The 25,671-nt window shown below is 45.6% G+C and overlaps 1 protein-coding gene across 1 annotated transcript; it reads right to left on the bottom strand.

Annotated features, from left to right (window-relative positions):
- ankef1b (ankyrin repeat and EF-hand domain containing 1b) lies at window positions 1-25,256 on the bottom strand. Its single transcript, XM_036955269.1, has 11 exons — window positions 25,011-25,256; window positions 23,245-23,380; window positions 16,120-16,319; window positions 15,677-15,826; window positions 9,571-9,694; window positions 8,738-9,057; window positions 7,975-8,489; window positions 6,551-6,777; window positions 3,896-4,050; window positions 2,969-3,103; window positions 1-1,896 (listed from the first exon to the last, which is right to left on the bottom strand). Exons 1-11 carry the CDS (start codon window positions 25,248-25,250, stop codon window positions 1,741-1,743), a joined length of 2,358 nt encoding a protein of 785 aa, XP_036811164.1. The 5' UTR covers window positions 25,251-25,256; the 3' UTR covers window positions 1-1,740.
- Between the last annotated feature and the right edge of the window lie 415 nt (window positions 25,257-25,671).

Here is a 25,671-nt window from a genome sequence, read left to right as displayed (position 1 = left end):
ACTATTAACTCCTATCAACTCCATATCTGAATAAAACAGCTATCAACTCCTATCAACTCCTATACTATTAACTCCTATACCACTAACTTCTAATCAACTCCTATCAACTCGTATACTATTAACTCCTATCAACTACTATATAATAAACTACAATACTATTAACTCCTATATAATTAACTACAATACTATTAACCCCTATCAGCTATTATATAATTAACTACTATACTATTAACTCCTATCAACTACTTTCAACTCCTATCAACTCCTATACTATTAACTCATATCAACTCCTATCAACTCCGATACTATCAACTCCTATACTATTAACTCATATACTATCAACTCTTATCAATTAACTATTAACTCCTATCAACTCCTATACTATCAACTCCTATACTATCAACTCCTATACCATCAACTCCTATACCATCAACTCCTATCAACTCCTATACTATCAACTCCTATCAACTCCTATACTATTAGCGCCTATCAACTACTATACTATTAACTCCTATCAACTCCTATACTATTAACTCCTATCAATTCCTATACTATTAACTCCTATACTATTAACTCCTATACTATCAACTCCTATACTATCAACTCCTATACTATCAACTCCTATACTATCAACTCCTATCAACTCCTATACTATTAGCTCCTATCAACTCCTATACTATTAACTCCTATCAACTCATATCAACTCCGATACTATCAACTACTATACTATTAACTCATATACTATCAACTCCTATACTATCAAGTCCTATACTATCAACTCCTACCAACTCCTATAATATCAACTCCTATACCATTAACTCCTACCAACTCCTATACTATCAACTCCTATACTATCAACCCCTATACTATTAACTCCTATCAACTCCATCACTATTAACTCCTATCAACTCCTATATTATCAACTCCGATACTATCAACTCCTATATTATTAACTCATATACTATCAACCCCTATCAACTACTATACTATCAAGTCCTATACTATCAACTCCTATCACCTACTATACTATTCACTCCTATCAACTACTATACTATTAACTCCTATCAACTTCTATACTATTAGCTCCTATCAACTACTTATCTATTAAGTCCTATACTACCAACTACTATAAACTCATATACTATTAACTCCTATCAACTCCTATACTATTAACTCCTATCAACTCCTATACTATTAACTCCTATCAACTCCTATACTATCAACTCCTATACTATCAACTCCTATCAACTACTATTAACTTTAATTAAAACATGTAGAGCACAGGAGGCTGCTGAGGAGAGGATGGCTCATAATAATGTCTGGAACAGAGCGAATGGAATGAAACCACGTGTTTGATGTATTTGATCCCATTCCACTGATTCCGCTCCAGTCATTACCACAAGCCCGTCCTCCCCCAATTAAGGTGCCACCGACCTCCTGTGATGTACTAAGAACTATGGTGTCTATCGTTATGTTACAATGCTACAATATGGCATATGTGACCTGTATTTCAGTAACAATATGATAGCATGCTGGCATTATAAAAACTGCTAGTTGAATCAAAACTGACTGGACATATGGTTTATTTTTGTCTCTTTCTGCATGCATCTGAAATGGCACCCTATTCCTCATATACTGCACTATGTTGACAAACACTATGTTTGTGCCCTATGGGCACTGGTCAAATGTAGTGCACTATATAATAGGAAAAGGGTGTCCATTTGGGACACCCTGTCTGTGTCAGTTGTTGAGGCCTCCCAGTTCCTGGGCCTTCTGCCTGATGTTCTGGTTGAAAGGCATCATGAAGTCCTCAAAGTCCACCTCGTAGGACAGACGGTCTCTCCTCTCCTCCTTCCTCTCAATCAGCTGGCTGCTGGTCAGCTGCTTACCCCACACCTGACAAGGGAGTGAGGAGGGAGAGAGAGAGAGCGAGAGAGAGAGAGAATTAGAGAAGGGGAGAAAGAGAGAAGGAAAGATTGGTAGAGAAATAGAGAGAAGAGATGTTAGAGTGAGAAAAAAAGAGAGAGGGGGGTGGGAGGGGCAGCAGAGTGAAACAAAGGGGGAGGACAGCAGAGTGAGACAAAGAGGGTGGGTTGGGAGAGGGGCAGCAGAGCGAGACAATGTTGGGGGAGAGGGGCAGCAGAGTGAGACAAAGGGGGGAGAGGGGCAGCAGAGCGAGACAAGGTTGGGAGGAGGGGCAGCAGAGAGAAACAAAGAGGGGGGGAGGGGCAGCAGAGAGAAACAAAGAGGGGGAGGGGCAGCAGAGACAAAGAGGGGGAGAGGGGCAGCAGAGACAAAGAGGGGGGAGAGGGGCAGCAGAGCGAAACACAGAGGGGGGAAAGGGGCAGCAGAGCGAGACAAAGAGGGGGGAGAGGGGCAGCAGAGTGAAACACAGAGTGGGGAGAGGGGCAGCAGAGCGAGACAAAGAGGGGGAGAGGGGCAGCAGAGCGAAACACAGAGGGGGGAGAGGGACAGCAGAGCGAGACAAAGAGGGGGGAATGGGGCAGCAGAGACAAAGAAGGGGGAGAGGTGCAGCAGAGACAAAGAGGGGGAGAGGGGCAGCAGAGACAAAGAGGGGGAGAGGGGCAGCAGAGACAAAGAGGGGGAGAGGGGCAGCAGAGACAAAGAGGGTGGAGAGGGGCAGCAGAGACAAAGAGGGGGGAGAGGGGCAGCAGAGACAAAGAGGGGGAGAGGGGCAGCAGAGCGAGACAAAGAGGGTGGAGAGGGGCAGCAGAGACAAAGAGGGGGGAGAGGGGCAGCAGAGCGAGACAAAGAGGGGGGAGGAGGGGCAGCAGAGCGAGACAAAGGGGAGGAGGGAGAAAGAAATTGACGTTATGTAATAGCCACCTAAGAGTGCCTCCATAGAAAAAACTAGTTGAGAACAAAACAACAGGCTAATCAAAGGATGAGGTCATTGGCTAGATCAGGTGCCTTCTGTCACGGAGGAAGCGGAGAAGTGAGAACCTACTGTTTTTGGCACAAAGCTGATGTCGAGGCGGTTGGTGGCTCCGCTGGTGATCTGGGTGTTGAGGAAGATGATGTTGTCCTTCAGAGAAACCTTCCTCACCGTCGTCTCAGAGGAGGTCGCAGACACAGAGTCAGACTGGATGGAGACGGATAGACGGAAACACACACACATGCACACAAACGTTACACACGAAGACACACATGCACAGGCAGATCCACACATCAAATCAAACACTACACATAACACACATAGCAAATAACATACATATTGAAGCATATGTCATACATTTAAAAAAAACACACTGAGTTTACCATACATAAGGAACATCATCCTGATATTGAGTTGCACCCCCCCTTTCCTCAGAACAGCCTCAATTCATCGGGGGCATGGACTCAACAAGGTGTCTAAAGAGTTCCACAGGGATGCTGGTCCATGTTGTCTCCAATCTTTCCCCACAGTTGTGTCCAGTCGGCTGGATGTCCTTTGGGTGCTGGACCATTATTGATACACACAGGGAAACTGCCGAGCGTGAAATACTCAGCAGCGTTGCAGTTCTTGACACACTCAATCCGGTGCACCTGGCACCTACTACCATACCCCATTCGAAAGCACTGAAATATTTTGTCTTGCCCTTTCACCCTCTGAATAGCACATATTAACACAATCCATGTCTCAAAAATCTCGCTAGAACCTGTCTCCTCCCCTTCATCTAAACTGACTGAAGTGGATTTAACAAGTGACATCAATAAGGGATCATAGCTTTCACCTGGATTCACCTGGTCAGTCTATGTCATGGAGAGAGCAGGTGTTCCTAATGTTTTGTCCACTCAGTGTATATAAAAGACACATAAAACTAGTCTGCACTATGTGTATGTTTGTAACCATGGTGAGGAAATAACATAACCCCACAACCAGGTAGTTATTTACCTTAGGAGCAGCTAGACTGGCTAGCTTGGCCACAGGTTTGCCTCCTCCCTTCCCCTTCCCCTCCTTGGACTTGGGGAGGCTGTCAAACTTAGCCTGGACCAGATCAGTTATCCTGATGTCTCCATATGCTCTGGCAATGTCCAGGCAATTCTGCTCTGAAATGAGACCCATAGCGTTTTAATTAGAACCCTATTCTGTACCTTCCCGAGTAACATAACAGTAGCTAAAGCAGTTACACATGCTCTAGATACACAGTGGTCTTACAGAGCTCAGTTGACAGAGTGATAAAAGCAATGATAAAAGCATTGGCTAAATGGCCTATATTATTATACTGAACAAAAATATGAATGTAACATGCAACCATTTCTAAGATTTTGCAAAGTTACAGTTCGTTCATCTAAGGAAAACAGTCAATTGAAATACATTCATTAGGCCCTAATCTATTGATTTCACATGACTGGGCAGGGGCGCAGAGAGCCTGGCCCAGCCAATCAGACCGAGTTTTTCTCCAGAAAAGGGCCTTTTTACAGACAGAAATACTCCTCTGTTTCTTCAGCTGTCCGGGTGGCTGGTCTCAGACGATCCCGCGGATAAAGAAGCCGGATGTGGAGGTCCTTGGCTGGCGTGGTTACATGTGGTCTGAGGTTGTGAGGCTGGTTGGACGTACTGCCAAATTTTTTAAAACAATGTTGGAGGCGGCTTATGGTAGAGAAATTTACATTCCATTCACTGGCAACAGCTCTGGTGGACATTCCTGCAGTCAGCATGCCAATTGCACGCTCAGTCATTGTGTTGTGTGGAATTGTGTTGGGTGACAAAACTGCACATTTTAGAGGAGCCTTTCATTGTCCCCAGCACAGGTGCACCTGTGTAATGATCATGCTGTTTAATTAGCTTATTGATATGCCACACCTATCAGGTGGATGGATTATCTTGGCAAAAGATATTCTGGTTAGAGACATTTTACACTGTTCTGTGAAGGGAGTAGTACACAGCGTTGTATAAGATCTTCAGTTTCTTGGCAATTTCTCACATGGAATAGCCTTCATTTCTCAGAACAAGAATAGACTGATGAGTTTCAAGAAGAAAGTTATTTGTTTATGGCCATTTTGAGCCTGTAATCGAACCCACAAATGCTGATGCTCCAGATACTCACGTAGTCTAAAGAAGGCCAGTTTTATTGCTTCTTTAGTCAGGACAACAGTTTTCAGATCTACTAATATAATTGCAAAAGGGCCTTTTTGGCCTTTTAAAATGTTAAACTTGGATTAGCTAACACGGGAGTGATGGTTGCTGATAATGGGCCTCTGTATGCCTATGTAGATATTCCATTAAATATCAACCATTTCCAGCTACAATAGTCATTTACAACATTAACAATGTCTACACTGTGTTTCTGATCAATCTGATGTTATTTTAAAAATGGACAAAAAAATGACTTTCTTTCAAAAACAAGGACATTTCTAAGAGACACCAAACTTTTGAACGGTAGTGTATATTAAAATCTAAACCAGTGATACACAGATACACATGGAGGTAATAATTGGAAATCAATGTGGACAAGAAATAGCATAGATAACATAACAGTAGTCCTCTACTCTGGACCTTTCATACATAACAGTAGTCCTCTATCCTGCACCTTTCATACATAACAGTAGTCCTCTACTCTGGACCTTTCATACATAACAGTAGTCCTCTATCCTGCACCTTTCTCTCCACCTGTCCACAGTTGCTACAGGGATTTTGGGGATGATAGACCTGTTATCGTATCACATTTTAATTTCACGCGTGAGTGAGGAGCCAGAGACTGTGAGCTGGGCTGGAAGAGGTTGAGGGGGAGGTGGAAGGGGTGGAGAGGGATGGGGGGAGGAGGTGGGAGGGCTGGAGGGGAGTGGAGGAATACATCACATCAAGGGAAACAGGGCCGTCTGCTGGACTATTGATAACATGAACGTGCCACCCTTTTCCCGATACACTGAGTGGACAAAAAATTAGGAACACCTTTCTAATATTGAGGACATGGACTCTACAAGGTGTCGAAAGCGTTCCACAGGGATGCTGGCCCCATGTTGACTCTACAAAATGTCGAAAGCGTTCCACAGGGATGCTGGCCCCATGTTGACTCTACAAGGTGTCGAAAGCGTTTCCACAGGGATGCTGGTCCCATGTAGACTCTAATGCTTCCCACAGTTGTGTCAAATTGGCTGGATGTCCTTTGGGTGATGGACCATTCTTCATACAAACAGGAAACTGTTGAGCGTGAAAAAAACCCAGCAGCGTTTCAGTTCTTGACACACTCAAACCGGTGCGCCTGGCACCTACTAACATACCCCATTCAAAGGCACTTAAATATTTTGTCTTGCCGATTCACCCTCTGAATGGCATATATACACAATCCATGTCTCCATTTTCTCAAAAGGGCTATTGAAATCCTTCTTTAACCTGTCTTCTCCCCTTCATCTACACTGATTGAAGTGGATTTAACAAGTGGCGTCAATAAGGGATCAAAAGCTTTCACCTGGATTCACCTGGTCAGTCTATGTCATGGAAAGAGCAGGTGTTCCTAATGTTTTGTCCACTCCCTTTTGACCAGTCTTACCAAGCGTTTAAAAGAGTCATCCGTTTTTTTTGTGTACAGAGTATGAATAGTAGTACCTTTCTTGTTCTCTGCCTGCACCTTGGCTCCGGCCTTGATGAGGTAGTCCACACAGCACGGTCTGCAGCTCTCGATGGCCCTCATGAGGGGCGTGGCTCCATTCATGGCCACGGCGTCCACCACTGACCCAGAATGCACCAGGAGGTCCACGATGTCCACCTGGCCTGCATGGGAGGCGTGGTGCAGCGGTGTCCAGCTGAACTGGTCGCACGCGGTCACGTCAGCACTGTAGCAGATCCATATACCTGATTAATGGCCATTAACCTGATCACTGACCGAAGATGCATCGGCAAGTATCGAATAAGATTCACTCAAAATAGGGATCAATAGACTTGATAAGTGAAACCCCCTTGTGGTCCAGAGCTGGCTCATTGACTAATGATCAAAAAAAAAAAAAATGATCACTACTGAATAAACCAGCATCAGCACTGAGACCTGATCACTACTGAATAAACCAGCATCAGCAATGAGACCTGATCACTACTGAATAAACCAGCATCAGCACTGAGACCTGATCACTACTGAATAAACCAGCATCAGCACTGAGACCTGATCACTACTGAATAAACCAGCATCAGCACTGAGACCTGATCACTACTGATTAAACCAGCATCAGCACTGAGACCTGATCACTACTGATTAAACCAGCATCAGCACTGAGACCTGATCACTACTGAATAAACCAGCATCAGCACTGAGACCTGATCACTACTGAATAAACCAGCATCAGCACTGAGACCTGATCACTACTGAATAAACCAGCATCAGCACTGAGACCTGATCACTACTGAATAAACCAGCATCAGCACTGAGACCTGATCACTACTGAATAAACCAGCATCAGCACTGAGACCTGATCACTACTGAATAAACCAGCATCAGCACTGAGACCTGATCACTACTGAATAAACCAGCATCAGCACTGAGACCTGATCACTACTGAATAAACCAGCATCAGCACTGAGACCTGATCACTACTGAATAAACCAGCATCAGCACTGAGACCTGATCACTACTGAATAAACCAGCATCAGCACTGAGACCTGATCACTACTGAATAAACCAGCATCAGCACTGAGACCTGATCACTACTGAATAAACCAGCATCAGCACTGAGACCTGATCACTACTGAATAAACCAGCATTAGCACTGAGACCTGATCACTACTGAATAAACCAGCATCAGCACTGAGACCTGATCACTACTGAATAAACCAGCATCAGCACTGAAAATGAGGGCTGTATAATGCTCATTGTTCACCAGGATTGGGGTCAATTCCATGTTCAATTCAAATTGCAATTCCAATAATTTTTTCATGCTTTTCAATTAGGAATATTTGGAATTGGTATTTGGTTAACTTTCTAAATTGACTGGAATTTAAATGGAATTGACCACAACCGTGGTATAACGCTCATTGCTCACCCCAGGCTGATGAGGAACTTGGCCACCTCGTAGTTCCCGCTCCCGCAGGCCGTCATCAGGGGCGTCTTATAGTAGCAGTCCTTCACATCCACAGGGACCCCCTGACTGAAGGCCAGGCTCAGAGACTCCAGGTCCCCCGTCTTCACACAGTAGTTGATGTTGATATAGATTTTCTCCGGCTCGTCCACGTACCACGCTGAGTCGTCTTCGATGGGGTGGCCCGGCGGGTGGTCGCGGTCGAACCGCTTGGTGTCGGTGAACTGCTGGTAGCTCTCCACCATGAAGTTTGGCGGCCCGCCGTCCTCGCGCCGGAAGATGAGCTCCGGAGGGACAATGCAAATGGGCATGGGGAGGACGAACTTACCTTTCTTTTTCCCCTTCCCCCCTTTCCCAGCTTTCTTCTTCTTGGGCTCGTAGGAGGGAAGGGTAAAGGCTTTTTGGAGGTAGCGCACCCCTTTGAAGAAATCAGTCACGTTGATCAGTCCCTCGCGCTTCTTGTCGTGCTCCAGAATCACCTGGATAGAAATAATCACAACAATTCATTTTAATTCAAGTGTTTTTCTTCTGGCATCCATGAAGCTATAGATCAGGACATACTGCAGAATAAGAGCGCAATGTAAAACTGTACTGCTTTGCCCATGAGGGTTGTCCATTAAAGCCAAAAACAAGAACACAACCCAACGTCCCACAGATCAGATATCAAACACATACAGTTAAACATCAGCTCTATACATTCTAGAATGACAATCAGTTCTAGAATGACCTTCTGGAGGTTCTCGTCATCCACTGGCGCCCGGTGATCCTGCAACACCGCCACAAACGTCTCCCGGGTAACCGTCTCCATGGGACCCACAGCCTCCTCAGCGATCTCCATGGCGGTGCGAAGCGATGCCTCGTGCTCGCAGGACCAGTCGTGCAGCGTGAGCGCCCACAGCTCATTGGGATTGACGGCGCCCGGTTTGGAGAACTTCACCTCCAGACGCTCTGCCTTCTTCAGCTCCTTCATGGCTGGCTTCTGGTTGTTGTTCTTGGCAATCTGACTGGGGATGAAACCCTCGGTATTCTTCAGCTTGGCGTTGCAGCCTGGGGTTGACACAGGAGGCAATTTGAATTTTTAAATGTAATCTACAGGTAAGAGTTGGCTGGCTTTATCTACAGTATATATGGTGCTGGGATTAGAGTTGCTTGACTTTAGCTACAGTATATATGGTGCTGGGATTAGAGTTGCTTGACTTTAGCTACAGTATATATGGTGCTGGGATTAGAGTTGCTTGACTTTAGCTACAGTATATATGGTGCTGGGATTAGAGTTGCTTGACTTTAGCTACAGTATATATGGTGCTGGGTTAGAGACTTTCTAATCTTCTGTGGATGAAAGAGAGGTCAACACCCGTGGTCCTAGAGAGATACAGGGTGTGCAGGCTTTTTGTTCCGTCACTAAAACCCATCCCATCACTAAAACATCAGATTCGGCCAATCAAATGTCTTCATGAGCAGTTGACTGATTTATTGAATTTCAGTGTGCTAGCAGTGCTGGGCTGGAACCAAAGCCTGCACAACCCGTGGGCTCTCTGCCCAGTCAGTCAGGTTCCCCACCTCTCTGAGCCAGGAACCTGCAGCACTCAGTGAAGCCTCCAGCTGCAGCCAAGTGCAAGGGGGTGTTTCCGTCCATGGCAGTCACACTCAAGTCTGCAGAGTAAGCAGACAGCACCACTATCACCTGGAAGGGAAAAGAGAATTAGACCTAATCTATCAATTTGATTCCATTTATTTTTAGGGTTGCAAAGCTAGCAGTAATTTACCAAAGTTACGGTAATTTTGGTAATTAACAGGTAATCTATGGCAATGTGCGGTAACATTGGTAATGTACACTTGAATAACTTAAAAATATATATATTCCTATATAGTATTAATTTTTGTGTACAGTACCAGTCAAAAGTTTGGACACACCTAATCATTCAAGTTTTTAAAAATAATTTTTACTATTTTCTACATTGTAGAATAATAGTAAATACATTAAAAACTATTAAATAACACATATAGAATCATGTAGTAACCAAAAAAAGTGTTTAAAAAAAATCACAATATTTTAGCACACCCACACCATCACACCTCCTCCTCCATGCTTCACGGTGGGAACCACACATGCCGAGATCATCCGTTCACCTGCTCTGCGTCTCACAAAGACAAGGCGGTTGGAACCAACAATCTCAAATTTGGACTCATCAGACCAGAGAACAGATTTCCACCTGTTTAATGTCCATTGCTCATGTTTCTTGGCCCAAGCAAGTCTCTTCTTATTATTGGTGTCCTTTAGTAGTGGTTTCTTTGCAGAAATTCGACCATGAATTTATTTACTGTATATATTTATTTATTTTGCTCCTTTGCACCCCAGTATTTCTACTTTGCACATTCATCTACTGCAAATCTACCATTCTAGTTCTTCTAATTGCTATATTTTATTTACTTCGCCACCATGGCCTTTTTATTGCCTTTATCTCCCTTATCTCACCTCATTTGCTCACATTGTATATAGACTTGTTTTTGTACTGTATTATTGACTGTATGTTTGTTTTACTGCATGTGTAACTCTGTGTTGTTGTATGTGTCAAACTGCTTTGCTTTATCTTGGCCAGGTCACAATTGTAAATGAGAACTTGTTCTCAACTTGCCTACCTGTTTAAACAAAGGTCAAATAAAAAAAATACAAAAATGAAGGCCTGATTCACGCAGTCTCCTCTGAACAGTTGATGTTGAGATGTGTCTGTTTCATTAACTCTGTGAAGCATTTATTTGGGATGCAATTTGAGGTGCAGGTAACTCCAATGAACTTATCCTCTGCAGCAGAGGTAACTCTGGGTCTTCCTGTCCTGTGGTGGTCCTCATGAGGGCCAGGTAACTCTAATGAACTTATCCTCTGCAGCAGAGGTAACTCTGGGTCTTCCTGTCCTGTGGTGGTCCTCATGAGAGCCAGGTAACTCTAATGAACTTATCCTCTGCAGCAGAGGTAACTCTGGGTCTTCCTGTCCCGTGGTGGTCTTCATAAGAGCCAGGTAACTCTAATGAACTTATCCTCTGCAGCAGAGGTAACTCTGGGTCTCCCTTTCCTGTGGTGGTCCTCGTGAGAGCCAGTTAACTCTAATGAACTTATCCTCTGCAACAGAGGTAACTCTGGGTCTTCCTGTCCTGTGGTGGTCCTCATGAGAGCCAGGTAACTCTAATGAACTTATCCTCTGCAGCAGAGGTAACTCTGGGTCTTCCTGTCCTGTGGTGGTCCTCATGAGAGCCAGGTAACTCTAATGAACTTATCCTCTACAGCAGAGATAACTCTGGGTCTTCCTGTCCTGTGGTGGTCCTCATGAGAGCCAGTTTCTTCACAGCACTTTATGTTTTTTTCGACTGCACTGGAAGAACCTTTCAAGTTCTTGAAATGTTCCAGATTGACTGACCATGTCTTAAAGTAATGATGGATTGTCATTTCTCTTTGCTTATTTGAGCTGTTCTTGCCATAATATGGACTTGGTCTTTTACCAAATAGGGCTATCTTCTGTATACCAGCCCTACCTTGTCACAACACAAATGATTGGCTCAAACGCATTACAAAGGAAAGAAATCCCACAAATTAACTTTTAACAAGGCACACCTGTTAATTGAACCGTCTTCCAGGTGACTACCTCATGAAGCTGGTTGAGAGAATGCCAAGAACGTGCAAAGCTGTCATCAAGGCAAAGGGTGGCTATTTGAAGAATCTCAAATATATTTTGATTTGTTGAACACTTTTTTGTGTTATTTAATAGGTTTGATGTCTTCACTATTATTCTACAATGTAGAAAATAGTAAAAATCAAGAAAAACCCTTGAATAAGTAGGTGTGTCCAAACTTTTGACTGGTACTGTATATGTGTCCATACAGTACATGAGTTTCTAGTGGATGGATAGACCATATGGTTCAAGAGAAGATAGCCTAGTTAATAAAAAAAAACAGCTAATCAACAATGGAATCATTTTTAATTAACTTTACAACTCTTCCAACTATTGACGTTTTTCACAACTGCCACCAGTTTGCTCTCCAAAAACTTGAAAGTTACCAAAATTCTGGTAGTTTACTGGTAAAACTAGAAAGTTTCCAGTAATATACAGTGCCTTGCGAAAGTATTCGGCCCCCTTGAACTTTGCGACCTTTTGCCACATTTCAGGCTTCAAACATAAAGATATAAAACTGTATTTTTTTGTGAAGAATCAACAACAAGTGGAACGACATTTATTGGATATTTCAAACTTTTTTAACAAATCAAAAACTGAAAAATTGGGCGTGCAAAATTATTCAGCCCCCTTAAGTTAATACTTTGTAGCGCCACCTTTTGCTGCGATTACAGCTGTAAGTCGCTTGGGGTATGTCTCTATCAGTTTTGCACATCGAGAGACTGACATTTTTTCCCATTCCTCCTTGCAAAACAGCTCGAGCTCAGTGAGGTTGGATGGAGAGCATTTGTGAACAGCAGTTTTCAGTTCTTTCCACAGATTCTCGATTGGATTCAGTTCTGGACTTTGACTTGGCCATTCTAACACCTGGATATGTTTATTTTTGAACCATTCCATTGTAGATTTTGCTTTATGTTTTGGATCATTGTCTTGTTGGAAGACAAATCTCCGTCCCAGTCTCAGGTCTTTCGCAGACTCCATCAGGTTTTCTTCCAGAATTGTCCTGTATTTGGCTCCATCCATCTTCCCATCAATTTTAACCATCTTCCCTGTCCCTGCTGAAGAAAAGCAGGCCCAAACCATGATGCTGCCACCACCATGTTTGACAGTGGGGATGGTGTGTTCAGCTGTGTTGCTTTTACGCCAAACATAACGTTTTGCATTGTTGCCAAAAAGTTCAATTTTGGTTTCATCTGACCAGAGCACCTTCTTCCACATGTTTGGTGTCTCCCAGGTGGCTTGTGGCAAACTTTAAACAACACTTTTTATGGATATCTTTAAGAAATGGCTTTCTTCTTGCCACTCTTCCATAAAGGCCAGATTTGTGCAATATACAACTGATTGTTTTCCTATGGACAAAGTCTCCCACCTCAGCTGTAGATCTCTGCAGTTCATCCAGAGTGATCATGGGCCTCTTGGCTGCATTTCTGATCAGTCTTCTCCTTGTATGAGCTGAACGTTTAGAGGGATGGCCAGGTCTTGGTAGATTTGCAGTGGTTTGATACTCCTTCCATTTCAATATTATCGCTTGCACAGTGCTCCTTGGGATGTTTAAAGCTTGGGAAATCTTTTTGTATCCAAATCTGGCTTTAAACTTCTTCACAACAGTATCTCGGACCTGCCTGGTGTGTTCCTTGTTCTTCATGATGCTCTCTGCGCTTTTAACAAACCTCTTAGACTATCACAGTGCAGGTGCATTTATACGGAGACTTGATTACACACAGGTGGATTGTATTTATCATCATTAGTCATTTAGGTCAACATTGGATCATTCAGAGATCATCACTGAACTTCTGGAGAGAGTTTGCTGCACTGAAAGTAAAGGGGCTGAATCATTTTGCACGCCCAATTTTTCAGTTTTTTGATTTGTTAAAAAAGTTTGAAATATCCAATAAATGTCGTTCCACTTCATGATTGTGTCCCACTTGTTGTTGATTCTTCACAAAAAAATACAGTTTTATATCTTTATGTTTGAAGCCTGAAATGTGGCAAAAGGTCGCAAAGTTCAAGGGGGCCGAATACTTTCGCAAGGCACTGTACCCTCCCTTTGCAAACCTATTCATTTTTATTTCAGTGTCATACACCAATTGGTGCCTAGCCCACATGGGCTTATGAGACACTATTTCTGTAAGCCTGTGTGCACAAAATGCAAAACAAAATAACGTTTGACAAATTAAATGCATAATTAATCATCATGGCAAGTATAGGGTCTGTCTAACGCTACAGGGTCCGTCTATCGCCACCCTGTCACATTATACAAACAATACATTTATCGTTTATTTATTATTTATTTCCCCCTTTGAAAATAAATGGGCCATTATGAAATACAGCCTTTCTGAAACATGATTCCAGCCTGTGTTCGTCATGTAGCCAGAACACTTCACATAACAGTTTAGTGCAGTGCTTTCGGAAACTATTCAGACCCCTTTTTCCTACATTTTGTTACCTTTACAGCCTTGTTCTAAAATTGATTAAATAAACACATTTCCTCATCAATCTACAAATAATAACCTATAAATGACAAAGTGGAAACAGGTTTAGAAAGTTTTGCAAATGTATTTAAAATAAAAAACAGAAATGCCCTTCTTTACATAAATATTCAGACAATTTGAGACTTGAAATTGAGCTCAGGTTAATCCTGTTTCCATTGATCATCCTTGAGATGATTCTACAACTTGATTGGAATCCACCTGTGGTAAATGTAATTGGACATGATTTTGAAAGGCACACACCTGTCTATATAAGGTCTCACAGTTGATGGTGCATGTCAGAGCAAAAACCAACACATGAGGTTGAAGGAATTCCAGTAGAGCTCCGAGACAGGTTTGTGTCGAGGTACAGATCTGGGGAAGGGTACCAAAAAACGTCTGCAGCATTGAAGGTCCCCAAGAACACAGTGGCCTCCATAATTCTTAAATGGAAGACGTTTGGAACCACCAAGACTCTTCCGAGAGCTGGCCACCCGGCCAAACTGAGAAATCAGGGGAGAAGGACCTTGGTCAGAACCCGATGGTCACTCTGACAGAGCTTCAGAGTTCCTCTGTGGAGATGGGAGAACCTTCCAGAAGGACAACCATCTCTGCTGCACTCTACCAATCAGGCCTTTATGGTAGAGTGTTCAGACTCCTCAGTGACAGCAAATGACAGCCCCGCTTGGAGTTTGCCAAAAGGCACGTAAAATAACTCTCAGACCATGAGAAACACGATTCTCTGGTCTGATGAAACCAAGATTGAACTCTTTGGCCTGAATGCCAAGCGTCATGTCTGGAGGAAACTTGGCACCAGACCTACGGTGAAGCATGGTGGTGGCAGAATCATGCTGTGGGGATGTTTTTCAGCGGCAGGGACTGGGAGACTAGTCAGCATCGAGGGAAAGATGAACGGAGCAAAGTACAGAGAGATCCTTGATGAAAACCTGCTCAGGACCTCAGACTGGGGCGAAGGTTCACCTTCCAACAGGACAATGACCCTAAGCACACAGCCAAGACAACGCAGGAGTAGCTTCGGGACAAGTCTCTGAAGGTCCTTGAGTGGCCCAGCCAGAGCCTAGACTTGAATCCAATCTAACATCTCTGGAGAGACCTGGAAATAGCTGTGCAGGGACACTCCCCATCCAACCTGACAGGGCTTGAGAGGATCTACAGAGAAAAATTGGAGAAACTCCCCAAATACAGGTGTGCTAAGCTTGTAGCGTCATACCCAAGAAGAGTCAAGGCTGTAATCGCTGCCAAAGGTGCGTCAACAGAGTAGAGTAAATGTGGTATTTCAGTTTTTTTATTTGATTAAATTTGCAACAAATTCCCAAAACATTTTTTGCTTGGTCATTATGGGGTATTGTGTGTAGATTGATGAGGGGGGAAAAAACTATGTCATCCATTTTAGAATAAGGCTCTAACGTAACAAGGGGTCTGAATACTTTCGGAATGCACCGTATGTTGAAGAACCTGGTTTTAAACCTGATTACTAAGGTATCCTTTTGTTAACCAGCACCTCTGTAGTACCTCAAAGAAGCCCCCCTCTGCAGCGAGGTGGGCAGTGTGTATCCTCTTCTTGTCCACAGCGTTGGGGTTTCCCCCTTTCTGGAGGATGGCCCTGACCAGGTCTACCGCTCCCGCCCTGGCTGCCTCCATCAGAGCCGAACGACCAGACGCCTGGAGGGGGGAGAGGAGAGCCAACAACAGGCTAATGTTAATGACAAAGTGAAGGAGACGAAGGCAATGAAGGGCGGAGTATTAGGAAGAGAGCGGAGATCTCGGTTGTCACTATTTTATAATCATTACAAGAAAGGATTGAAGTAAAGTACAAAAAGAACACTCTTAATTTTATCAAGACCAAACGCCTCATTTACAGAGTATTCGGCACATGTGACAAATAACATGTGATTTGATGTCTGATGATGTCATAGCCAATTGCGTCCTGTCCAGCGCGGTTGTCTTGTGATTACCTCGTTGGTGGCGTTGGGGTCAGCCCCTCTTTCCAGGATGCTGATGCACATGTTCTCACAGTCGTGGGCGCGCTCGCAGGCCAGCAGAAAGACGGGCGTCCCGGCTGTGGACACGTTGTTGACGTTGGCCTTGCTGTTGAGCGCCACCTGCAGGCAGCGCATGTGACGCTTGGTGGGAGAGATGCAGTAGAACAGTGTGCCTGGAGAGAAACGTCTTGTCTGTTAGGGTTAAGATGTTAGGGTTAGGGGGGGTTAAGGTTAGGTGGGTTAGGTGGGTTGGGGGTTAGGGTTAGGGGGGGTTAGGGGTAGGTAGGCTAGGGGGGTTAGGGTTAGGTGGGTTAGGGTTGGGGGTTAGTGGTTAGGGTTAGGGGGGTTAGGGTTAGGTGGGTTAGGGTTAGGAGGTTAGGGTTGGGGGGGTTAGGGGAGGTTAGGGTTAGGTGGGTTAGGGTTGGGGGTTAGTGGTTAGGGTTAGGGGGGGTTAGGGTTAGGTTAGGGTTGGGGGTTAGGGTCAGGTGGGTTAGGGTTAAGGGGGGGTTAGGGTTAGGTGAGGTTAGGGTTGGGGTTGGGGGTTAGGGTCAAGTGGGTTGGGGTTAGGGGGGGTTAGGTGGGTTAGGGTTAGGGTTGGGGGGGTTAGGGTCAGGTGGGTTAGGGTTAGGGTTAGGGGGGGTTAGGATTAGGTGAGGTTAGGGTTAGGGTTGGGGGTTAGGGTTAGGGTTAGGGGGGGTTAGGGTTAGGGTTGGGGGTTAGGGTTAGGGGGGGTTAGGGTTAGGGTTTGGGGTTAGGGTTAGGGGGGGTTAGGGTTAGAGTTGGGGGTTAGGGTTAGGTGAGGTTAGGGTTACGGTTGGGGGTTAGGGTTAGGTGAGGTTAGGGTTAGGGTTGGGGGTTAGGGTCAGGTGGGTTGGGGTTAGGGGGGGTCAGGTGGGTTAGGGTTAGGGGGGGGTTAGGATTAGGTGAGGTTAGGGTTAGGTTTAGGAGAAAATTGCCCTTCAAGAGGACCAAATACACGGGCGCCTGTTCTCTAATTCTATTGCTCCTAAGGATACATAATTGTTCTACGGGAAATTAGGAGGTATTCCCCAAGAGCAGGGGTTATGGTTCATACCGGAAGGAAAGCAAATTAAATTAACCTTTTCCTCCATGAGGATAAACCCCCAGGCAATGCATCGACCCCTGCTCCCTAATTCCCAGGCTCTTCAGGATGCCTCTTTATGGAGCCCGAGTTCAAGTTTAAGAATCCGGTTTAGGGTTAGGCTGGTTAATCTCTATCAGGCCTGAAGGGATTCCTTATGTCCACGTTTTGAGCCCAAGGGGTTAGGTTTAAGGTTAGGGTTAGTTTAAAAGGCTTGGGTTCGAATTCAAGTCAGAATCTAGGTCAAGGTTCAGGATTAGGGATTAGAGTTTGAGGTGGGGTTAAGCTCAGGATTATGTTCAGGGTCAGGATTAGATCTGAGGTTATTGTCAGGGCTGAGGTTAAATTCAGGATCGGGGTTAAGGTTAGAGCTAGGGTGGGGATTGCTGCGGTTAAGGGTGAGGTTAAGGTCAGGGTTAGGGTCAGGGTTATAGTCAAAATTAGGTTTTAGGATTAGGTTTAGGTTTATAGGGTTAAGGTTAGGGTTTGAGTTAGGGTTTAGGATTACGGTTAGGAAAAAATTGCCCTGGGATTAGGGCTTGTTAAAGTGGGGTTAAAATTAGGATTATATTTAGGGTCAGGATTAGATCTGAGGTTATTGTCAGGGCTGAGGTTAAATTTAGGATCGGGGTTAAGGTTAGAGCTAGGGTGGGGATTGCTACGGTTAAGGGTGAGGTTGAGGTCAGAGTTAGGGTTAGGGTTATAGTCAGAATTAAAATTAGGTTTTAAGCTTAGGTTTAGGCTTATAGTTAGGGTGAGCCAAGGGGTTAGGTTTGGGGTCCTAATTAGACCTACATTTGAGGCTGGGGTTGGAATTAGGTTCGGTATTGGGCTATAATAGGGTTAGGGTTAGGGGGGGTTAGGGTTAGGGTTGGGGGTTAGGGTAAGGGGGGGTTAGGGTTAGGGTTGGGGGTTAGGGTTAGGGTTGGGGGTTAGGGTTAGGGTTGGGGGTTAGGGTTAGGTGAGGTTAGGGTTAGGGGGGTTAGGGTTAGGATTGGGGGTTAGGGTTAGGGGGGGTTAGGGTTAGGTGAGGTTAGGGTTAGGTGAGGTTAGGGTTAGGTTAGGGTTAGGGTTGGGGGTTAGGGTTAGGGGGGGTTAGGGTTAGAGTTGGGGGTTAGGGTTAGGTGAGGTTAGGGTTACGGTTGGGGGTTAGGGTTAGGTGAGGTTAGGGTTAGGGTTGGGGGTTAGGGTCAGGTGGGTTGGGGTTAGGGGGGGTCAGGTGGGTTAGGGTTAGGGGGGGGTTAGGATTAGGTGAGGTTAGGGTTAGGTTTAGGAGAAAATTGCCCTTCAAGAGGACCAAATACACGGGCGCCTGTTCTCTAATTCTATTGCTCCTAAGGATACATAATTGTTCTACGGGAAATTAGGAGGTATTCCCCAAGAGCAGGGGTTATGGTTCATACCGGAAGGAAAGCAAATTAAATTAACCTTTTCCTCCATGAGGATAAACCCCCAGGCAATGCATCGACCCCTGCTCCCTAATTCCCAGGCTCTTCAGGATGCCTCTTTATGGAGCCCGAGTTCAAGTTTAAGAATCCGGTTTAGGGTTAGGCTGGTTAATCTCTATCAGGCCTGAAGGGATTCCTTATGTCCACGTTTTGAGCCCAAGGGGTTAGGTTTAAGGTTAGGGTTAGTTTAAAAGGCTTGGGTTCGAATTCAAGTCAGAATCTAGGTCAAGGTTCAGGATTAGGGATTAGAGTTTGAGGTGGGGTTAAGCTCAGGATTATGTTCAGGGTCAGGATTAGATCTGAGGTTATTGTCAGGGCTGAGGTTAAATTCAGGATCGGGGTTAAGGTTAGAGCTAGGGTGGGGATTGCTGCGGTTAAGGGTGAGGTTAAGGTCAGGGTTAGGGTCAGGGTTATAGTCAAAATTAGGTTTTAGGATTAGGTTTAGGTTTATAGGGTTAAGGTTAGGGTTTGAGTTAGGGTTTAGGATTACGGTTAGGAAAAAATTGCCCTGGGATTAGGGCTTGTTAAAGTGGGGTTAAAATTAGGATTATATTTAGGGTCAGGATTAGATCTGAGGTTATTGTCAGGGCTGAGGTTAAATTTAGGATCGGGGTTAAGGTTAGAGCTAGGGTGGGGATTGCTACGGTTAAGGGTGAGGTTGAGGTCAGAGTTAGGGTTAGGGTTATAGTCAGAATTAAAATTAGGTTTTAAGCTTAGGTTTAGGCTTATAGTTAGGGTGAGCCAAGGGGTTAGGTTTGGGGTCCTAATTAGACCTACATTTGAGGCTGGGGTTGGAATTAGGTTCGGTATTGGGCTATAATAGGGTTAGGGTTAGGGGGGGTTAGGGTTAGGGTTGGGGGTTAGGGTAAGGGGGGGTTAGGGTTAGGGTTGGGGGTTAGGGTTAGGGTTGGGGGTTAGGGTTAGGGTTGGGGGTTAGGGTTAGGTGAGGTTAGGGTTAGGGGGGTTAGGGTTAGGATTGGGGGTTAGGGTTAGGGGGGGTTAGGGTTAGGTGAGGTTAGGGTTAGGTGAGGTTAGGGTTAGGTTAGGGTTAGGGTTGGGGGTTAGGGTTAGGTGAGGTTAGGGTTGGGGGTTAGGGTTAGGGTTAGGTGAGGTTAGGGTTAGGGTTGTAGTCAGAATTAGGTTTTAGGATTAGGTGTAGGTTTATAGGGTTAAGGTTAGGGTTAGAGTTAGGGTTTAGGATTAGGGTTAGGAAAAAATTGCCCTGGGATTAGGGCTTGTTAAAGTGGGGTTAAAATTAGGATTATATTTAGGGTCAGGATTAGATCTGAGGTTATTGTCAGGGCTGAGGTTAAATTTAGGATCGGGGTTAAGGTTAGAGCTAGGGTGGGGACTGCTACGGTTAAGGATGAGGTTAAGGTCAGAGTTAGGGTTAGGGTTATAGTCAGAATTAAAATTAGGTTTTAAGCTTAGGTTTAGGCTTATAGTTAGGGTGAGCCAAGGGGTTAGGCTTGGGGTCCTAATTAGACCTACATTTGAGGCTGGGGTTGGAATTAGGTTCGGTATTGGGCTATAATAGGGTTAGGGTTAGGGTTAGGGGGGGTTAGGGTTGGGGGTTAGGGTTAGGGGGGGTTAGGGTTAGGGTTGGGGGTTAGGGTTAGGTGAGGTTAGGGTTAGGGTTGGGGGTTAGGGTTAGGGGGGGTTAGGGTTAGGATTGGGGGTTAGGGTCAGGTGGGTTGGGGTTAGGGGGGGTCAGGTGGGTTAGGGTTAGGGGGGGGTTAGGATTAGGTGAGGTTAGGGTTAGGTTTAGGAGAAAATTGCCCTTCAAGAGGACCAAATACACGGGCGCCTGTTCTCTAATTCTATTGCTCCTAAGGATACATAATTGTTCTACGGGAAATTAGGAGGTATTCCCCAAGAGCAGGGGTTATGGTTCATACCGGAAGGAAAGCAAATTAAATTAACCTTTTCCTCCATGAGGATAAACCCCCAGGCAATGCATCGACCCCTGCTCCCTAATTCCCAGGCTCTTCAGGATGCCTCTTTATGGAGCCCGAGTTCAAGTTTAAGAATCCGGTTTAGGGTTAGGCTGGTTAATCTCTATCAGGCCTGAAGGGATTCCTTATGTCCACGTTTTGAGCCCAAGGGGTTAGGTTTAAGGTTAGGGTTAGTTTAAAAGGCTTGGGTTCGAATTCAAGTCAGAATCTAGGTCAAGGTTCAGGATTAGGGATTAGAGTTTGAGGTGGGGTTAAGCTCAGGATTATGTTCAGGGTCAGGATTAGATCTGAGGTTATTGTCAGGGCTGAGGTTAAATTCAGGATCGGGGTTAAGGTTAGAGCTAGGGTGGGGATTGCTGCGGTTAAGGGTGAGGTTAAGGTCAGGGTTAGGGTCAGGGTTATAGTCAAAATTAGGTTTTAGGATTAGGTTTAGGTTTATAGGGTTAAGGTTAGGGTTTGAGTTAGGGTTTAGGATTACGGTTAGGAAAAAATTGCCCTGGGATTAGGGCTTGTTAAAGTGGGGTTAAAATTAGGATTATATTTAGGGTCAGGATTAGATCTGAGGTTATTGTCAGGGCTGAGGTTAAATTTAGGATCGGGGTTAAGGTTAGAGCTAGGGTGGGGATTGCTACGGTTAAGGGTGAGGTTGAGGTCAGAGTTAGGGTTAGGGTTATAGTCAGAATTAAAATTAGGTTTTAAGCTTAGGTTTAGGCTTATAGTTAGGGTGAGCCAAGGGGTTAGGTTTGGGGTCCTAATTAGACCTACATTTGAGGCTGGGGTTGGAATTAGGTTCGGTATTGGGCTATAATAGGGTTAGGGTTAGGGGGGGTTAGGGTTAGGGTTGGGGGTTAGGGTAAGGGGGGGTTAGGGTTAGGGTTGGGGGTTAGGGTTAGGGTTGGGGGTTAGGGTTAGGGTTGGGGGTTAGGGTTAGGTGAGGTTAGGGTTAGGGGGGTTAGGGTTAGGATTGGGGGTTAGGGTTAGGGGGGGTTAGGGTTAGGTGAGGTTAGGGTTAGGTGAGGTTAGGGTTAGGTTAGGGTTAGGGTTGGGGGTTAGGGTTAGGTGAGGTTAGGGTTGGGGGTTAGGGTTAGGGTTAGGTGAGGTTAGGGTTAGGGTTGTAGTCAGAATTAGGTTTTAGGATTAGGTGTAGGTTTATAGGGTTAAGGTTAGGGTTAGAGTTAGGGTTTAGGATTAGGGTTAGGAAAAAATTGCCCTGGGATTAGGGCTTGTTAAAGTGGGGTTAAAATTAGGATTATATTTAGGGTCAGGATTAGATCTGAGGTTATTGTCAGGGCTGAGGTTAAATTTAGGATCGGGGTTAAGGTTAGAGCTAGGGTGGGGACTGCTACGGTTAAGGATGAGGTTAAGGTCAGAGTTAGGGTTAGGGTTATAGTCAGAATTAAAATTAGGTTTTAAGCTTAGGTTTAGGCTTATAGTTAGGGTGAGCCAAGGGGTTAGGCTTGGGGTCCTAATTAGACCTACATTTGAGGCTGGGGTTGGAATTAGGTTCGGTATTGGGCTATAATAGGGTTAGGGTTAGGGTTAGGGGGGGTTAGGGTTGGGGGTTAGGGTTAGGGGGGGTTAGGGTTAGGGTTGGGGGTTAGGGTTAGGTGAGGTTAGGGTTAGGGTTGGGGGTTAGGGTTAGGGGGGGTTAGGGTTAGGATTGGGGGTTAGGGTTAGGGGGGGTTAGGGTTGGGGTTGGGGGTTAGGGTTAGGTGAGGTTAGGGTTAGGTTAGGGTTAGGGTTGGGGGTTAGGGTTAGGGTTAGGGTTAGGGTTAGGTGAGGTTAGGGTTAGGGGGGGTTAGGGTTAGGTGAGGTTAGGGTTGGGTTAGGGGTTAGGGTTAGGGTTTAGGGTTAGGTGAGGTTAGGGTTAGGGGGGTTAGGTGAGGTTAGGGTTAGGGGGGGTTAGGGTTAGGTGAGGTTAGGTTAGGGTTAGGGTTAGGGTTATAGGGGGGGTTAGAACAGATACAAAACTCCTCTACAGTTGGTGTTGTTCAGAGCCATGTATTTAGAGAGATGGGACATTGAAGTTTCCTCATTATCATGCATTTACATGATGATATGGCAGCCATGTTAGCTGTCCATTAACATAACATGAGGAATATTTAAACAACGCCATGCCACTGAATGTCTAGAATTAGAACGATATGAAAGTTGGCCCAACCCTCTAAGTATATGGCTCTGGTGATGTTTGGCCCATCATTTTCAACATCCCTTAGCCTGCTCCCACATCTGTTTGTTCTGGCTTGACCACGGGAGTCACTGTCACAGACAAAGACCACGGGAGTCACTGTCACAGACAACGACCACGGGAGTCACTGTCACAGGCAACAACTACAGGAGGCACTGTCACAGACAACGACCGCAGGAGTCACTGTCACAGACAACGACCACAGGAGTCACTGTCACAGACAACGACCGCAGGAGTCACTGTCACAGACAACGACCGCAGGAGTCACTGTCACAGACAACGACCGCAGGAGTCACTGTCACAGACAACGACCACGGGAGTCACTGTCACAGACAACGACCACGGGAGTCGGAAAGACAGTGCAAACAGATCTGGGAGCAGGGTAGAGAACCTCTCCCTACCTACCTTTTCCCTCGGTGTCGACCACGTCCATGTTGGCGTGATTCTTGGCCAGCAGGGCGACCATGTTGTCATGGCCCAGCTGAGCTGCCAGGATGACGGGCGTACGCCCCTTCTTGTCCTGGATGTTAGGGTGTGCACCCTGGGAGGAAACGGTGGGGAAGATCAATAGAGATAAAGGTTTTATCAAATACATTTGTGAAAAAGTGCTTAACAGTAAAACCTGGTCTAAACCGCCCAAAGAACAAGCAGGAAATATGACGATGGATACTGTAACGGTTCAGGGAATGAGCTAGAGCAGGGCTTGAACCAGAGACTGTATGACTGCACGCCCACCTGCGGCACAAAGGTCCAGACCTCTTGGTCGATGTTGTACTGTAATCACAAATAGGGGAACTACACTGGTATCAGGATTTAAAAGGACAACAAACCCAGTTTTGGATGAAGGCGATGGTTTTGATAACGCTAAATGATGATTGCTAGACTGGACACCGGGCCTGATAACGCTAAATGATGTTTGGTAGACTGGACACCGGGCCTGATAACGCTAAATGATGATTGGTAGACTGGACACCGGGCCTGATAACGCTAAATGATGATTGGTAGATTGGACACCGGGCCTGATAACGCTAAATGATGATTGGTAGACTGGACACCGGGCCTGATAACGCTAAATGATGATTGGTAGACTGGACGCCGGGCCTGATAACGCTAAATGATGATTGGTAGATTGGACACCGGGCCTGATAACGCTAAATGATGATTGGTAGATTGGATACCGGGCCTGATAACGCTAAATGATGATTGGTAGATTGGACACCGGGCCTGATAACGCTAAATGATGATTGGTAGACTGGACACCGGGCCTGATAACGCTAAATGATGATTGGTAGATTGGACACCGGGCCTGATAACGCTAAATGATGATTGGTAGACTGGACACCGGGCCTGATAACGCTAAATGATGATTGGTAGACTGGACACCGGGCCTGATAACGCTAAATGATGATTGGTAGACTGGACACCGAGCCTGATAACGCTAAATGATGATTGGTAGATTGGACACCGGGCCTGATAACGCTAAATGATGATTGGTAGACTGGACACCGGGCCTGATAACGCTAAATGATGATTGGTAGACTGGACGCCGGGCCTGATAACGCTAAATGATGATTGGTAGATTGGACACCGGGCCTGATAACGCTAAATGATGATTGGTAGATTGGATACCGGGCCTGATAACGCTAAATGATGATTGGTAGATTGGACACCGGGCCTGATAACGCTAAATGATGATTGGTAGACTGGACACCGGGCCTGATAACGCTAAATGATGATTGGTAGATTGGACACCGGGCCTGATAACGCTAAATGATGATTGGTAGACTGGACACCGGGCCTGATAACGCTAAATGATGATTGGTAGATTGGACACCGGGCCTGATAACGCTAAATGATGATTGGTAGATTGGACACCGGGCCTGATAACGCTAAATGATGATTGGTAGATTGGACACCGGGCCTGATAACGCTAAATGATGATTGGTAGATTGGACACCGGGCCTGATAACGCTAAATGATGATTGGTAGATTGGACACCGGGCCTGATAACGCTAAATGATGATTGGTAGATTGGACACCGGGTCTGATAACGCTAAATGATGATTGGTAGACTGGACACCGGGCCTGATAACGCTAAATGATGATTGGTAGATTGGACACCGGGCCTGATAACGCTAAATGATGATTGGTAGATTGGACACCGGGCCTACCTGTGAGAGTAGGAAGCGCACCATGTCGGTGTCGTTGGCCACGGAGGCCAGGTGCATGGCGGCGTTTCCCTCGCTGGGCTCTGTCAGGTTGATGAGGTTGGGCACGCCCAGGCGCACCATCTTCTCTATCGCGGGCGTGTCTCCCTCGCGTACGCACTGCAGCAGACGGTACACCTGCAGCACCTCCAGACGATCCTCGGCCACTGCGCTGTGCACGTTCACACCTCCACTCTGGGTCATGGTTGCAGCCTGGGGAGGGAGAGGAGATGGAGAGATGATGGGCAGGGGAGAGAAGAAGAGAGTGAATGTAGATACGAGAGAGTAGGGGAGAGAGGAGAGGAGAGAAGAAGAGAGTGAGTGTAGCTACGAGAGAGGAGGGGAGAGAGGAGAGGAGAGGAGAGAGTGAGTGTAGATACTAGAGAGGAGGGGAGAGAGGTAGAGGAGAAGATAGTGGGTGTAGATACGAGAGAGGAGGGGAGAGAGGAGAGGAGAAGAGAGTGGGTGTAGATACGAGAGAGGATGGGAGAGAAGAGAGGAGAGGAGGGGTGTATATAGGGTGAGTAGGGGAGGAGGTATTGGCAAGGGTTACATTTGATTTTTCTCAAATTGTATTTTCTACCAATAACGCTTACTGTATTTATCTAGCCGATTCCACGCCGGG

The sequence above is a fragment of the Oncorhynchus mykiss genome, chromosome 19 (assembly GCF_013265735.2).
Source record: "Oncorhynchus mykiss isolate Arlee chromosome 19, USDA_OmykA_1.1, whole genome shotgun sequence".
NCBI lineage: Eukaryota > Metazoa > Chordata > Actinopteri > Salmoniformes > Salmonidae > Oncorhynchus > Oncorhynchus mykiss.
Note: the sequence above shows the minus strand (reverse complement) of the source record. Positions and strands in the feature narration are given on the sequence as shown.

What these genes read in the sequence shown, in the direction of transcription:
- ankef1b (XM_036955269.1), bottom strand. Translation starts at nt 25,250, where the DNA reads ATGACCCAGAGTGGAGGTGTGAACGTGCACAGCGCAGTGGCCGAGGAT. An exon ending in AAGTTCCTCATCAGCCTGGG is followed by an intron (nt 6,778 to 7,974) that starts GTGAGCAATGAG and finishes GATCTGCTACAG; the next exon opens with TGCTGACGTGACCGCGTGCG. An exon ending in CCAGTCTAGCTGCTCCTAAG is followed by an intron (nt 3,104 to 3,895) that starts GTAAATAACTAC and finishes GTCTCCATCCAG; the next exon opens with TCTGACTCTGTGTCTGCGAC.